Raw genomic sequence first — 15,895 nt, forward strand, 5'->3', positions numbered from 1 at the left:
ATTTATTTCTCCTTTCAGCAATATCTCTAGTGCCAAAAGTGCACAAATAGGATGCTGTTCATCAAAATGAGCAGCCCCTAAACAGTAAATTCACTTATCATGTGTGTCCAAGTTTGGAATCTTGTGGCCACGGGCTACACATTTTTTAAATCCTGAGGGTTTATCAACCATGATGAAAAGAAACAGTGGTGAGGTTGAAGAGGAGTGATGTACTAATCTGGTGCAGCACATCTGCAGAGCCAGGAGTTAAGTAAATGAAACTTTAGCTGTAGTGTGAATGACTTTAGTGAGCAGTCCTGTCACTTGCGAATAGAGGGAACAGCCTGCAGAGTTATTAGGTTTTGATATATGCTGGAAGTTTTTATCCAAAGACTGCATGCTTCTGGGTGGACAATCATTTGATTTGTTTATAAGATTGTAGATAATTGGGAGTTGTGAATATGTGAGTTGGGGAGGTAGCTCAAGCTACTGGAGGTGTGTGAGGGCAAACAATGATGTGCTCTATGGGTGTGGTGGGCTGCAAATTGTGTGATCTTGTTGTAGCACTGCTTGAGTTTCTTTAGTTGAGTTAGCTGGATATTTGTCAATATTGGTGCTGAGAAGAGGAGAGTAGGTAGTACGAGGGTCATGCTGATAGGACATATTGCAGTGCTAGACAGGTAGAATTGTGCCCTACAGAGAGTCCATAGTTTTTGATGTGTTCTTTTTTCACTGTATGTTGAAAATGGAAATCAAACTTTAGGTTTTTATCTATGAAAACACCTAGTAGTTTGGTTTGTTTGAAAAATTCTATTTTGGTATTGTTGGAAGATGTAATAGTGAAGGATGATGATGATTATTATTATTACTATTATTATTTATTTTAGGGTGGTTTCCTAAAAGGTTGAAAATGTGGGGTAAAAATGTTAATAGTTGTCAAAAGTGACAATTTTCAATTGGCCCAAACTGCCCACATCATTTAATAAACCACTCACTATTTTATGTCTGTTCCTGGTATTCTATCTGTGTATCAGAACTTTCATAGTTTCATCCCAATGTATCTGTATTCAAACTGCAGCCACTAACACCAGTGTCCCTAAGGGTTCAGTGCTTGGTCCACTGCTATTTAACAATTTATTACTGATCTCCCTGGGGACACTTTTTTTCACCAGTCTTCTTCATGCAGACAATATAGTAATCATGAAAGCTAACAAATCAATACATAACATAAATCACCTTTTCCAAAATGACCTCCTTCTTCCCTGGAACTAGCTACAAAATAAATAAACCAGTAAATACATAAATGCATTCTCCTTAAACATAAAGAAATCCACAGAAATGCTCTTTGTTTTTTTTTTCAAATGTTTTACTAAATTTTCCATGAAAAATAACACACAACAAATGACAAAAGTATTCACATTCTAAGATAAAATATTAACTAAGAAAGTGGAGACTATTTGCAATATATACATAGACCTGAAGTATAACCGCAGATCACAAATAAAATAAACAAGTTCTCTAAGTGCATGTATCAATTCAGAAAGATTTATGGTCCATTTGTAGAGTCTGAATAAGTGATACAACTTTTGTCCAATGATTATTAACAAATGCTTTTGGATAGATTCTAAGTTCTTTGGTCTTAGTTTCTTTGATTGCCAGGTCTTTCACAGAAGACAAGAAATCTTCAAAGTAGGTGAACAGTTAGTTTTCCATTGTCTGGTAAAGCATTTTCTGGCAATAGCAAGTAATAACCACAATAAATATCAATTATTTTTATTCAGAGAGTAACCTTCATTACAGTGAAAAGAACTAATGATTTGGACAATGAAAAGGAATCCGTGAAAAAGACTTTGAGGAAAATCATCTATGCTATTCCAATAACCCTTTAATTTAGGAAAATCATAAAAAATATGCATCCAATCAGCTTTAGTATACTCTGTGCATCTCCAAGTAATACTATTTAGTAATGCTCTTTGGAATATCATGAGACTAATTATTTTTCTGTTGTACTTATTGATCCTGAAGGAGAAGAGCTTCCTTCTGTTACCCAGTACAACTAACTTAGGCTTACATGAGCTCAGTCACTATATTTCCTGTCCCACAGTGATCATGTGCGAAAAGTTCTATTTCAACTAAAAGTCTCTTATATAATTTTCTACCTTCTCATAAAGAAAGCTAGGCAGGCCATTGCAATCAATGTACTACTGCCTGGTTTAAGTATGCTTTACTATTCACAGCCCTTCTTCCTTCTCAAAACACATGTATCCTTCAAAAAGTTGAGAATAAGATACTTAGATTCTTGCATCTTAGCCGTATGACTGAGGAGCACTTTATAATCATTAATAAATCTAACTGGTAGTGGCTACCAGTTACTGACATAGCTACCTTTATATTTAATACACTAACCTTCAAATGGCTCCATCTTAGCTACTGCGCACCATAAAGAATAAGGTACAAATAAAGGACAGCCATTACACTACTACATTTCTTCATCAAACCCAAATACTTTCCAGATCTCACAGAAAAAAGTCTACTAAAATAGCACCTGCCTCCTGGAACAATCTCCCAGGCATAATTAAGGAAATAACTACTTTTAAAACTTTCTAAAAACTTGACTGCTTTTGTTAGCCTAGTTAATGAGTGCTTAATTTAAAACTTGCTCAAATCGTGAAATGACATAACACTGAACGCGGTTTTAGCGACACATAAACAGCAAACTACAACTACCACGAACGGCCAGATCAACGATTTTTTTTACTAGGGAAACAAATTACATGGCCGTCACTGTGTAATTGCCCTTTCCTCCACTGTAGTGCGATCTCGGAGTTGGGATATTTAGTTGGGGGGGGTAAAGCCCCCACTTTGTAATGTTTGAGATGGTGTTTCGTGTGTGGTTGACCTACCGATTTTTTTTTGCTAGGAAAAATATGGGTGTTCTGGCCATTCATGGAAGTTGTTGTTCGTTGTTTATGTGTCGCTAAAATGGTGTTCGATATTTTGCCATTTTGGCGACATAATATAGACCCACTTAAATCGTGTTTTGTTTTTATTCTGAATGAGAAGCTTTGTATACAAGTTTGTAGTATTTCAATGTTTAACTGCTTATTCAGTTTACAAAGAATATACATAATCTCTGAGAAACAATGTGTTTTTTGGATACAGTATTTCACTTTCTATTGCTTGTGCATTTTATGAATTCTTTGTGGCAAATGTAAAGATATACAAGGTTATACACCATACTTACTAATTTGCGTATATACCAGCTACAAACCATTTTCTGTTTTGTGAACATGGACATATATTATAGCCTTAACTAATGTGAAACAGTAATTTACTTTGGTATACAATTGTTTCAACCACTCGTTGCCTTGTACTTATCTGCCTACTGTCAACTAATTTGCCAAATTGCCCTAGTCATGCCTGGAAAGGTCATTGAACCAGTGTACTTACCTGATTAGCCAATGGTAAATAAAATAAAATAAATAAATGAATAAATAATGATGCATCTTGTTAGGTGACTAGTCCATCACATACTGTAGATAATTTAATATGTAATTTTATTTCCCTCATGTTTAAGAGGGTATTGCTGAATAGAATGGACTTTTTAAAACTTTAAACCACAAGTTCTAAAAATGTTTTTGCTGTTACTCTTTCATTCTATACGGTCTCCAGACTTATGTACTCTCCTGTGGGAGGGGGTACTACTATAACATAGGTTTATCACTCAGGCAAAGACAATCCAATTTCCAGGACATATAGCTAGTGACCACTGTGAGTATGGGGAAGCTAAATTACCCATTTGTGAATGACCTCTTACAGGAATTGGCATCTGCAATGTAGCCTTCTGAACTTTTGCTCTCTAAGAAGGAAATATGAAATACAATGATTCCAGTGCTCAACTCACCTCTAAAACCTTGCTTCACAGGAGACATGCACCCTTGATGGGTGTCCCACTGCAGCACAACTTTCTTCCTGCCTCCATATGAGAAGACAGAGTTCCAACTGGATGACTGATCTTTCATAGGAGAGTTAGTTCATTTTTAACCCAGAGTACAAGCATCACAGACAGAGCTCCAGCCACTGTACAGTCTAGTCTGGATGTCGCACTAACTTTTTGTAGCTAGCTTTGTCAGGTGTGGGTACCCCCAACAGTTAAGTTGCTAAGGTATAGTATTCCACAGACTTTCAACACAAACAACATTCTAGACCTGTTATGAGCTTGGAAGTTATGCATAAATAGCAGTTACTGACCATTGTTTTTAGGTATATTATCAACAAGATAATATAACTGTATTTCTCTGTTTTGGACAGGTGATTGATCTAGGAAAAAGTTTTGTCAACATGCTTCCGTCTAAGGTAGAAATCAACCTTAAGAAGGCTGATAAAGTGACCTGGGGCAAACTGGAACACCCAAATCCAAGGATCAAAGAGCATGTGGAGGAGAACGCTGTCCAGGAATATAACATTGTAGAAGAACAAAAGGATAATGACTGGGACATTTCTGATGACAGCTTGAGCTGGTCTGAATCGGAAGAGGAATTCATTAAAGAATAATACTTTGTTGCACAGACATTGCTTTCAGTTAAATTCATGCCTTGAAAATTTTAGTAAATGCAGCAAGCTGTGACTGAGTGGTATGTGTATGTGTGTGTATGTGTACATGTGTCTGTCTGTCTGTCTGTGTGCACATGTCTGTGCTGGGAGATCTGTGTCTACGCATGAATAAGCAAGATAAAGGCAGACAATTCTACAGACAGGGCAGCAGCTGTCAGTCACCCTGGAAAACTACACAGTTATAAAAAAGATAAGAAATTATTTTATCAGTGTCTTACTTGTCTTATATGTATGAATGCAATATACTGAGTTTGCCTTTTTAAAGTGGCATTGCTTAATTTGTATGGAAATGCTTGCAAGTGAAGAATAAAATTCTGAAGAACATTTTGCCACTATGTAGTTGTATGCAGTCTTACATTTCCACCTATTTCACTTTCCACTGTATCTATCACCTCTCTCTCCAGTAAGACTTTACAGGGTTAAGTTGGAACAGAATATTCCACACTCCCCTCAGCCCCAATTAGCCCTCCCATTGTTGTCCCAGATGCCATGCCCACACAACTCTTGGATACCTCACTTGCCCTGCCATGCTCTCCGTAGTCTAACTGTAGCACCAGGTGGGCCCCTGACCTCTTGTAGAGCTGACCTTAAAATGTTTATTAGGAACACCTGGAGAGCATATATTTCAACTGTCCAAAATTTATCAAAATGACCCTGATTTTACCTCATACTTGTAACTTGTACCACCCCTATTTTTTTTTTTTTGATTTTCTAGTAAATTACTGAAGATTACAGTTAGTCAATAATGCCAGCCATTAGTTTCATATTACTTATTGTTCAAAAAAGTATATTAAGTAAATTATAGTAATATTAAAAAAAAAAACATCACTGATTGAGGCTGTTGTACTCCCATTATTTTTGCCTTTGTTCAGAATTCTTGAGCAAACAAATTGTGAGTCATCCTTGAGAGCGAGGGATCCCAATCCCATTGGGACAAGGACCCATCTGTATGTCTCAGCCAGTCAGCATTCCGTAGCTCTGTCACTCCTCGCAGCATGCTGACATCAACTGTTTGACTGGGTGAGCAATGAGAACTGGCTTCAAGACAGCCACATTCTGGTCCCTAAAATAAGGCCCACCTCCTAGTCCTCTCATATACTCAGATGGTGTGTCTCACTGTGAGCTGTAGCCTCCAGTGGATCTCAGGAAGATTGTAACCCAGCACGATGGCTTTCACAAGCACAGGCACACCTATCTTCACTGCCTGTGCTGTCAATCACCAGAGCCACTAATTGATCTTGGGTTTCCTGGGCCATTGTCAAGACTTTATCCTTTTATGCCACCAGTATAAGAAAGTTTGATTTAAATCTTCTCCCAATCGGCCAACCCTGTTGTCTGCTTCCCTTATCCTTCCTTCTGAAGAGTAACCTTCAAGTAAAGATTGATGACACTGTGTATCTATACAATACTCAAATGCATCCATTTTTACATTTAGAGTGTGCAGGGTTAATTACTCATTTGAATGCAGTCTAAACTTTGATGCCAACATGAGAAGTCTGTTGGTTCTATACCCACAGCAGATATCCGAATTCAAGTTCCTGTATGGACACTACAATGCAGCATGAGGCGGGTGCTATAATCCTAAGGTGCTGCCCTTCAGATTATGCATTAAAGTGATATTAGCTCTGCCTATGTGGGTGCTAGTTCAAATACCTGTTGAAGAACTTGTGGCATGTGATGACAAGCAGTGGGATCTTTCCTTGATGTTCTGGAGAAATTTTGCTTTATCACTCTCATTACCATCTCAGGTTATGGCCAGATACATCACAGATGAAGGTCAATGTGCCAGTCAATATCAGTGAACAAAGAAAACCTATACTGAGACAAGTATTCCTTTTGGTTGTGAAGTCATGTGACTTGGACTTACATTTGCTTGTTGTCACATCAGTGCTCATAAATAAAGGACAATTGTTTGGAAGCCTGCACAAAAAAGGGCACATGTTTGTCATCAGTATGTGTAACATACCTGGCATATTTCTAGTATTATTCAAAATCAGTTATGGACAGTAAAATTCTTTTGAATGCTAGTATTTAAGATTTTGAAATTATACTTCACCTACTTAGTTTGATCATAATACCACAGCATAAAAATGCTCCTTGGCATTTAATAAGCGTATCTTTTTTATGAAACTTGTTAGCCAGTTCCAAGTTTCATATGGATGTTATGTACCCACTGGATGAAAAAAAAAATTTTTTTTGAACCTTTCTAAATCCTTCACACCAATGCATGTGCAGTCACAAAACTGGACACAATATTTACTTATTGGTATTAGCATTACTGAGTACAGAACTAAGAAAAATGTGATGCAAAATATAAGACTGCAGCGTCTTTTGTGTGGAGACATGCGTGAATGGGCATACCTTCGTTGAAGGTTGTGCGTCAGGGCTGGCAATTCGGCACGTAAAAATCTACTGCCAATCATTAGCGGACCGGAGTTCTGCTGTGGCGACCCCTAACCGGGAAAAGCCGAAAGACACAACAATTAAATAACTGATTACTAATACTAAATGATAGCTTTTTAATAACTGATTCACCAAGATCTCAAAAAAAAGTATGTTGATATAAATGTTAGGCAAATAATAGTTACCATTTATCAGGAGTAGTGTAATGTTAATTTAAAAAAAAACTTTTACTATACTAGTAAGGTGGAAGGGTTTGTACTTATTTGTGGTACTTTTATTTCTACCTTACTACATTAGCTATTTTCTGCTTTGTGAACACATATCTCTGAGCTAATAACTGGAAAATTAACATTAGCGAAGTCTGTCTTACATCTAGAGATGATATTTGAGAAAATTATAGCTAACTTATCTAGAGCTTTACTACTAGCTGCTTTTAATTTACAAATGGCTGATAGAAGCACATAATTTGTAAAGAGTAGCTTTACAAAATCATTTCTGTTTGATATGGGATTGGACTGCTACTAATAAATTGACTGCAAAAACAACCAATTCCATGGTCATGCTCTTTTGCACTTCAGAAAATTTAGCAAGAATGTTAACTCTTTACATTTCTTACCCTGAAGGAGAAATAATCCTGGATACAAGGAAGCCTATAAAACTGCATATTTATTCACATCTGAAGCACAAAGACATATAGCCATCAATTTTTTTCATTCTAAGTACAGAATATGCCTTATCCATCACAGCACCACTGGCAGGCCAAATATAACCTGTTGCAAATAACAGAAAATAAGGTCTTCAAATTTGTCCATCTTGCCAAACCCACAGGGCATTACTGCCCTTCCATTTAAATATCTAGCATTTTAATAGTTACAGCTAGGACCATATACCTGCTTAACAATCTCATGTTTAAATTAAAATTATACAACGACCCCTCATTAATTTTCCCAAACGTGCACGCTGATTGGTCAGCGTGCACGTTGTAAATCAGACTTATACTAATGGAAAAAGGTCCAGTCGCCCGGGCTTTTTCCATTAGTATAAGTCTTTTTTTTTTTTTTACAGTAATGGAGAACGCAAGATCTCCATTGCTTTTTAGAAACTGTCTCACTATGTTAAAGGAGTTTAACATAGTGAGACAGCTTTAAAAAAAGCAACGGAGAAAGGAAGATCTCTGTTGCTTTTTCTAAAGCTGCCTCGCTATGTTAAACTCCTTTAACATAGCGAGACAGTTTCTAAAAAGCAACGGAGATCTTGCTTTCTCCGTTGCTTCCACCCACAGCACTGATGTACTGCGTAAGTATACCCATGCGCAGTACATCAGAACTGCCGCAGAATACCAGACAGCTGCGGAGGGGCAGCACGGAGGCATTATACAATGCCATTATTTAAGAAAAGTAAGTATTTTTTTTCTTAAATAATGTCATTGTATAATAGCAATAACCCACTTCTGGGTGTAGGTAATGCTGGATTTACCCACAGTTGTCTTTGTTTGGCCACTCAGGCTTCGCCCTCGTGACCAAACCACACCAACCATGGGAAAAGCCAGCATTACCCACACCCAGGTGTGGGTTATTGCTTAAGTACTGCCCACCACTAGCAGACATATTATTCATTCACAATGCTGCTTAACATTCTTCTCACTCCTACCAGTGTTAAACTAAACAGAACTCAGTTCACTCTAGCATTCTGTGAAGGATCTACTGCACAATGAAACAAAATACCACATGATATCACAGGACTGTAAGTACTGTTTAAAAAACTGAGAGCTCATCTGTCACAGTAGTGCAATCTCTTTTAGGGTTGATGGACAGCACTTTTAGCTCTCTCACAGTTGGTCTACACTTACTATTTCTGATACTAATGATGCTGCAGATGTGCAGCTTCACTATTAAGGCTGCTTTAAAGAAGTTCAGATTTTATATACTCTTGTCATTTAATACAGGTTCTCTCATTTGTATGCCATCTTTATACACTTCTCCTGTAACAGGTAATATTGTGTATAACAAAGTATGCATTTATGTTGCAATATGTAATAGCATAATCTGTCTGATGTCATGTGAAATCTATCTAACCTAACACAGCCTACTCACTTGATTAACAACTATTAAATAAATAAATATAAAATATATTTAGGGTAATTCTCATGTGTCTTAAGTGTAGTTTGTATACTGTCAGCAAATGTGCTACTGAGCTGAAAATGTTTTAAAATATTTCCCTCTGTTCTCCATCTTGCATCAGTTCTATTACGTGTAATAAATGGTTGTATAGCATTGTCGCCTCACAGTAAGACGCTGTCCGGTTCGATTCTCAGCTAGAGCGCCTTCTGCGTGGAGACATCCGTGAATAGGTGTACCTTCGTTGAAGGTTGTGTGTCAGGCCTGGCAAGCCGGTACGTAAAAATCAACTGCCAATCATTAGCGGACCGGAGTTCTGCTGTGGCGACCCCTAACCGGGAAAAAGCCGAAAGACACAAACAAATTTTTACGGAAGATTTTTGTACTGAGTTTATGTAATTGTTTTCTAGCAGATGGAGTGTGTACGTAGGTTGTCTCCTAACTAATTTGTGATTACTTTATTATGACTGGCAATCCTGGAGAGATTTCACTGAATCCATATTTGCTTGTCTGACTGGAAAGCTTCATTTAGCTGTTGTTATTATTATGCCTCTTTTTATAGTATTATTTCTTTATTATCACAATCCACTATGTAATAACTCCTTTTCTAAGATATATCGTAGTTTAACTTTCAGGCACACATCCTGAAATTAACTTCTCCAGTAGTTTATAAAACTTAGACCAACATTCTTTGTTGTCAGTCATATCAAAATTATTCATCTTGTTCATTGATGAAAGACATTTTGTTCACCGCAGTTAACATCTGTACAATTTTTCCATTAACAGCTGACTTTTTACATTTAATTCTAAAGTGAATCATATTGTGGTCAGACAGTGAAAGCAGATTACCAGTTTTTAAGGCAACGGATATTGAACTCCCAGACGTTTTACTGTCACAGTATGTATTCTTACTAGCTGCTTGCACTTCTAACTGGCTAAATGGACAATTCATATCTGGAGTGGTAATTTTATGCTTTTGTGTTCCTAAATTTGTCCTATTTCTTAAAATCTCTCAAAAGAACAATAGGGTTTTTTATTTAATGTTTTTATTTATGTAAAGAACTTGGCTAGCAACATAACACTTAGAACAATGGCACGTCTGAAACTTAATATAGTGCATAGATAAATATGTTACATAAATGTGTATAAATAAGACATCAAAAATGGTTATTTGCAAGATGACATTAACCAGTTTCTAATATCATTCATGAACTGAAAAGGATGAAAATGACAAGGAAGAAATCATATTGAAATATGGAAGAGGATTTTACAGATATATTCAGCAATCCTTTCAGTACTAGTGTTAGCTGACTTACTGTATGAAAAAGTAATGTTTGCTGGATCTCTTATGCCCCTGGGAAGGGTGATGACTCTTGTATGACACCAAACCTAATATGAAACGTCTTAAAAAACACAACAGTCGAAGAGAGAATAAGGAATGGTACTTTCAAAAGGGACCAAATAGAGACAATATAAGTACCAGTCCGACACAGCTGCAGGTGAAGTCCATAAAACTTTAATAAAAATAAGAAATAAAAGAATATGCATGCTTTCACGGTATATTCCTACCGCTTCTTCAGACAGAATACTAAAAAACAAGAGTCATTTAAATAGCACATCAATAAAACAATTAGCACATCAGTTAAGCATACAATGGTTAAAGTGCCAGTACATAAAAACACAAACCTATATACCAGTGTCAATGTTTCAAGGGTCTGGCTTTCAAAAAAAGGTTTAAGAGAGACTACCTCATTGAAACCAGGTGCTTTATCAGCATTTAAATATAGAATCCACTTCTGTTCAGCGGATTCAATCTGGTTCCTAATGTGCCCCCCTCTTAAACTCTCTGAAATGATCTCAAGCACTAAGAATCTAAAATCTAAATGATGAGCATAGAATCTAAAATGATGATCCATCCCATAATTAATGGCGTGCTTAGCCAGGACATTAGTTTCTATTGCTCATCCCAACATAAAAAGCATGACATTTAATACAATAACTAAAGTAAACTATATTAGATGTCTTGCAATCAGCATAAAAATTTGTCTCCAATTTAAAATTCATTCAGGATGTACATATTTGCAAACCATATGAATGAACTTACATGCTGTGCAATTTCTACACTGAAAAGTTCATTTCATATCTTTTCCTTATTACAGAGAGAGGTATTATAGCATAAGAGTCTTTTCGGTGACTTGTTGTTCTTAAAAGAAAAATGTAGAAATGTGTTTATAACATCTTTTAGTTCATCCATGGTGTGAAGTATAGTCCAGTTCCTCTTAATAATGTCACAAACACCCTGTACATCTGAAGAATATATCATAGGAAATCTAATCACTTCTTGTCTATCTCTAACCTCAGTGGTTTCGGTAATAGCTCGCTCTGCATAACAGGGTCTGCAATTACCCTCTCTCTCTCTTTAAAAGCTTCTTTAATACACTCATTAAGATCTGCTTCTTTATACCCTCTGTTAAGAAACTCCATTTTTAGGGACTCTAATGCTGTTACCAGTAGTTCTTCATCATTATGAAGCCTCATAGTTCTATATACTTGCCCCTTAATGATATTTCGAGTGACATGTCTCGGATGCATACTGCTTCTATGCAACAAGTTATTTTTCCTAGTAGGTTTCCTATAAATAGTTGTGACCATATGTGTTAGTTCTGCTTTGCTGACCTTGACGTCAAGAAATTCAATTTCATCACACGAAAATTTACATGTAAACCTTAAAAAAACAGTTGATTGTTGCAAGTAATCTATATATTTTATCAAACAATCTGCTGTCCCTTTCCATTGCATTAGGACATCGTCCAGAAATCTAGAATACAACAAAATAATCAGAAAAGCCATCAGCTTGTAGTAGTACATCCCTCTCCCATTGTACTAGTACCAGGCTGGCGCAGCTGTTGGCACAAGCTGTGCCCATAGCTACGCCAACCTTCTGTGCAAAAAATTGTTCTTCAAATAGGAACACATTGTTCTCCAATACAAGTTCTAATAATACACACAATAATTCAATTTTAGCAGTGGAAAAACAATTGGTACACAAACTTCCTAACATTTTCTATGCCCCATTGATTAGGAATCACTGTAAAAAGCGATTCTATGTGACAGATAAAAAACTGAAAATCACACTTCCTTAACCTCCTCAGCTAAATAAATTCTTAGAATGAGATTTTACAGACAGACAGCACAGTGTGCTTGGGTGTTAACAATGCAGGCGTCAGACCTTCATTAAGCTAGATAACTTCACACGGACAGGTGGCATACTGCAGTTTGTTCTATGGCATGCAGAAATTATTTAATGATACAGCACATGCACAACAGATTAGGAATCACTGTAAAAAGCGATTCTATGTGACAGATAAAAAACTGAAAATCACACTTCTTAAACCTCCTCAGCTAAATAAATTCTTAGAATGAGATTTTACAGACAGACAGCACAGTCAGACCTTCATTAAGCTAGATAACTTGTTTGTTCTATGGCATGCAGAAATTATTTAATGATACAGCTTCATGCACAACAGATTAGGAATCACTGTAAAAAGCGATTCTATGTGACAGATAAAAAACTGAAAATCACACTTCCTAAACCTCCTCAGCTAAATAAATTCTTAGAATGAGATTTTACAGACAGACAGCACAGTGTGCTTGGGTGTTAACAATGCAGGCGTCAGACCTTCATTAAGCTAGATAACTTCACACGGACAGGTGGCATACTGCAGTTTGTTCTATGGCATGCAGAAATTATTTAATGATACAGCTTCATGCACAACAAAGAATAATGCACGTATCTACATCAACGAGCATTATCCTGTTATAAGTTCAGAGGTGTGTATGAGGCTAATGGCCCTAGAGCCTTTACAAGCCTAGCCCATAGGATTACCCTGGCATCGGGCCACCTGACCTTAGTTCCCAGTGCCTCTGTCGAGTAGAGCCACTGGAGAGATCTCAGGGTGAATTTTCTATTATTATCCACTCATCAATATTTCTCTTTGACATGTATGGGAAGTTTATTCCATAGCATGGGCAGTCTCTGGGTTATGAATCTGTCCCTCCAGCATGTTCTGTTGATTGCAGTAATGAGGTTGAGGTCTCTGGAGTGTGTGGTGTGGAGGGATTGGGATTTCTTTAGATGTAGCATTTTTAGAGGTGGGTCAGAGATGGCTTTGTAAGTTAAGCAGAGATCACCTCTGAGTAGGTGATATGAGACATAAAATATTTGGAGTTTTTTGAGTCTGTCCATATAGGACAAGTGTTTAAGGCCTAGGATCCTCTTTGTGAAGTACTTTTGTGGCCTCTCCAGTTGTTGCAGGTGTCTAGTGAGGTACATGCCAAATGGGGCATTGCACTCGATGATTGGCCTAATGAGGGAAGAGTAGAGGGAGACAATGACCTCTTTCTTCCTGGATGCAAAACTGTTAATAATGAGATGTGTCACAAAGAAGGACTTTCTGACCACAGTGGCAATGTGTTGGTCAAAAGAGAGGTTGCTGTCAACCTGTGTTCCCAGATCCCTTATAACACCTTCTGTGTTCAGTGGACTACCATCGATGTGGTAATTCATGGGAACTGGGTTTTTCCCAAAGGGGATGACGACACATTTTTTGGCATTGAGCTTAAGGCCATGGTTCTGACACCAGTCGTTGGTCTCAGTGAGGCCTTTCTGTAGGATGTCAACATCACTTGGGGGTGTGTGTGTTAGAATCATAAAGTGGTGAGAAGACATCACCCATTACCAAACATTTATGGCCTCTTGACATCATCAGTAAGATTATGTTTGCTGAAGTACCAGATCACTATCATATTGTCAGTCTGAATAGAGATCTCACCTGTAGGAAGGGAGTCCTGCAGTGCTAGGATAACTGGCCTCATCGCCAGGGTATTGATGGGGGACCAAGTGTCTTAGACAGTCTTTCCCCAAAACTGTCCCTCCCCACCCTAGCTAGGAATTGTCTGTGGTCACTGAAACCTGTGGAGAAAGAACAAAAGATCGATCCTGTGACAATATCGAAGATTCTAGCCACCAGTGAATATGAGTTCTGCAGATTTTCTTGAGAAACACTTGGAAGCTCATAAGCTGATGTCTAATTTACCATTGCACTGACAGAGTCCATTGGAGCACCCTCATGTAAAATTTGGCAAGAGGAACCAACATGATGGCAGCTGCAAAAGAACCAAGAAAATACTAAATCAATTTTTGTCAGTTGCCTTTGATAGGAAAGAATTGCTATTGATTTTTGTTGGAATGTAGTAATCCTGGATTCAAGTAGTCTGTCTATGTGTAATTTTGTATCCATGTGGGCTCTACTGAACTCTATGGTTTGAACAGGTTGAAATTTGGACTTGGCTGAGTTCATAGTTATCTGATGAAGCAAGGAGTCCTTGGCTTGGAAAAGAAGATTCCTGGTGGGGCCAGTTATGAACCAGTCATCCAGTTAGGGGAATACTCAGAATCCATGTAGTCTGATATGAGTTGCAACCACTGCCATACACTTGATTAACACCTGAGGGGTTGTGATGAGACCAAAGGCAAGGCTTTTAACTGGAAGTGACTTGCTCCCAGCGAGAAGTGGAGAAACCTTCTGAAGTGTCTGTCCATCTTTATATGGCAGTATGTGTCCTGAAGGGCTGTCAAGCACATCCAGTCATCCTTTCTAAGAAGTGGTAGTGTGGACTGTACTGTGACCATCTGGAATTTCATTTGTTTCACATGCATGTTCAAATCACTGTGGCACAAAATTGGTCTGAGGTCACCATTTTTCTTTGGTACCAAAAAGAATTTTGAGTAAATCCCGCATCCTTGCCAGTCTGTTGGGGCCTCTTGGATGACCTGATTATCTAGGAGATTTTTTATTTCTAGTGCTGCTGCCTTTTATTGGGAGGGTGGAACATTGAAAAATTTTCTCAGATGAGGAGGCAAAAAAAAAAAAAGGAGATGGAATAGCCTCTGGTTATGATCTTGTGCACCCAAACTTCTTGAGTGATGGACGTCTAGTCTGTGGGGTGCAGGGATAAACACCCCCTAAGTATGTCAGTTGGGTAAACATTCAGGAGAGCTGGTAAGGACTATTGGAGAAGGGACCCTGAAAGCCTTGGTTTTGCAGATCACCTCTGCTACATTGGAGGTGTGCACAATTAGAATTACCCCTTCTGCTTGGGGTGTCTCTCTCCAGAAGTGTCAGGAGCAAACCCTTCTTACTTGTGGGAACACAGTTTCTTCCCTCTCTTCTGTCTTCTAGAGACTGTCCTATTCAAGGGGGGAGGGGGGTTTAAAAAAACAGATCTGTATGGCAGACAAAGTTTTTCTATCTTTTCTCTTTTGAATGGTGTCTCTATAACCTTTGGCCCAAAAGGAGTCAAGCCATCATAGGTGGCATTGATAAAGGACATTTTAAAGTGCTCCTCAAAGTTACACAAGCTCATTCAGCCATGCCTTCTAATGGTTATGCCAGTGTCTGCAGCTTTGTATGTGCCTTCTGACTCTTTGGAAATGAGGTATAGTGACACATTTAACAGGGGATGAAGGGTGGTCAACTATGAATCAACAGACTTCCTCTGCTGACAGGGACTTGGAAAGCTCCTTGGTCAAATACCTTTGGAAGCAATTTACATGTGCAAAATAATTCAGTGCTCTAAGCACAAAGGTCAGTGAAACATAAACTCACTTTCCAAATTTGTTCAGCACCCAAGAGTTCCAGTTAGGGGGATGGGCAGTGGGGCTTTCCATGGCAAGCTCCTTTTCGGTGGCTGCCTCTACCACTATTGAATCAAGGGTGGGA

General features: G+C 37.9%; 1 protein-coding gene across 1 annotated transcript in view; it reads left to right on the forward strand.

The window, feature by feature from the left end:
- LOC122789417 (cysteine and histidine-rich domain-containing protein 1-like) overlaps positions 1-4,928 on the forward strand; it is a 338,356-nt gene extending 333,428 nt beyond the window's left edge. The window contains exon 11 of the mRNA XM_044056856.1: positions 4,291-4,928. Within this exon, the coding sequence (XP_043912791.1) occupies positions 4,291-4,533 (243 nt within the window). The 3' untranslated portion in view covers positions 4,534-4,928. The remainder of the gene's footprint in view (positions 1-4,290) is intronic.
- The last annotated feature ends 10,967 nt before the right edge of the window (positions 4,929-15,895 follow it).

This window comes from Protopterus annectens, chromosome 14.part0, assembly GCF_019279795.1.
Source record: "Protopterus annectens isolate FY-2018-M chromosome 14.part0, PAN1.0, whole genome shotgun sequence".
Classification (NCBI taxonomy): domain Eukaryota; kingdom Metazoa; phylum Chordata; order Ceratodontiformes; family Protopteridae; genus Protopterus; species Protopterus annectens.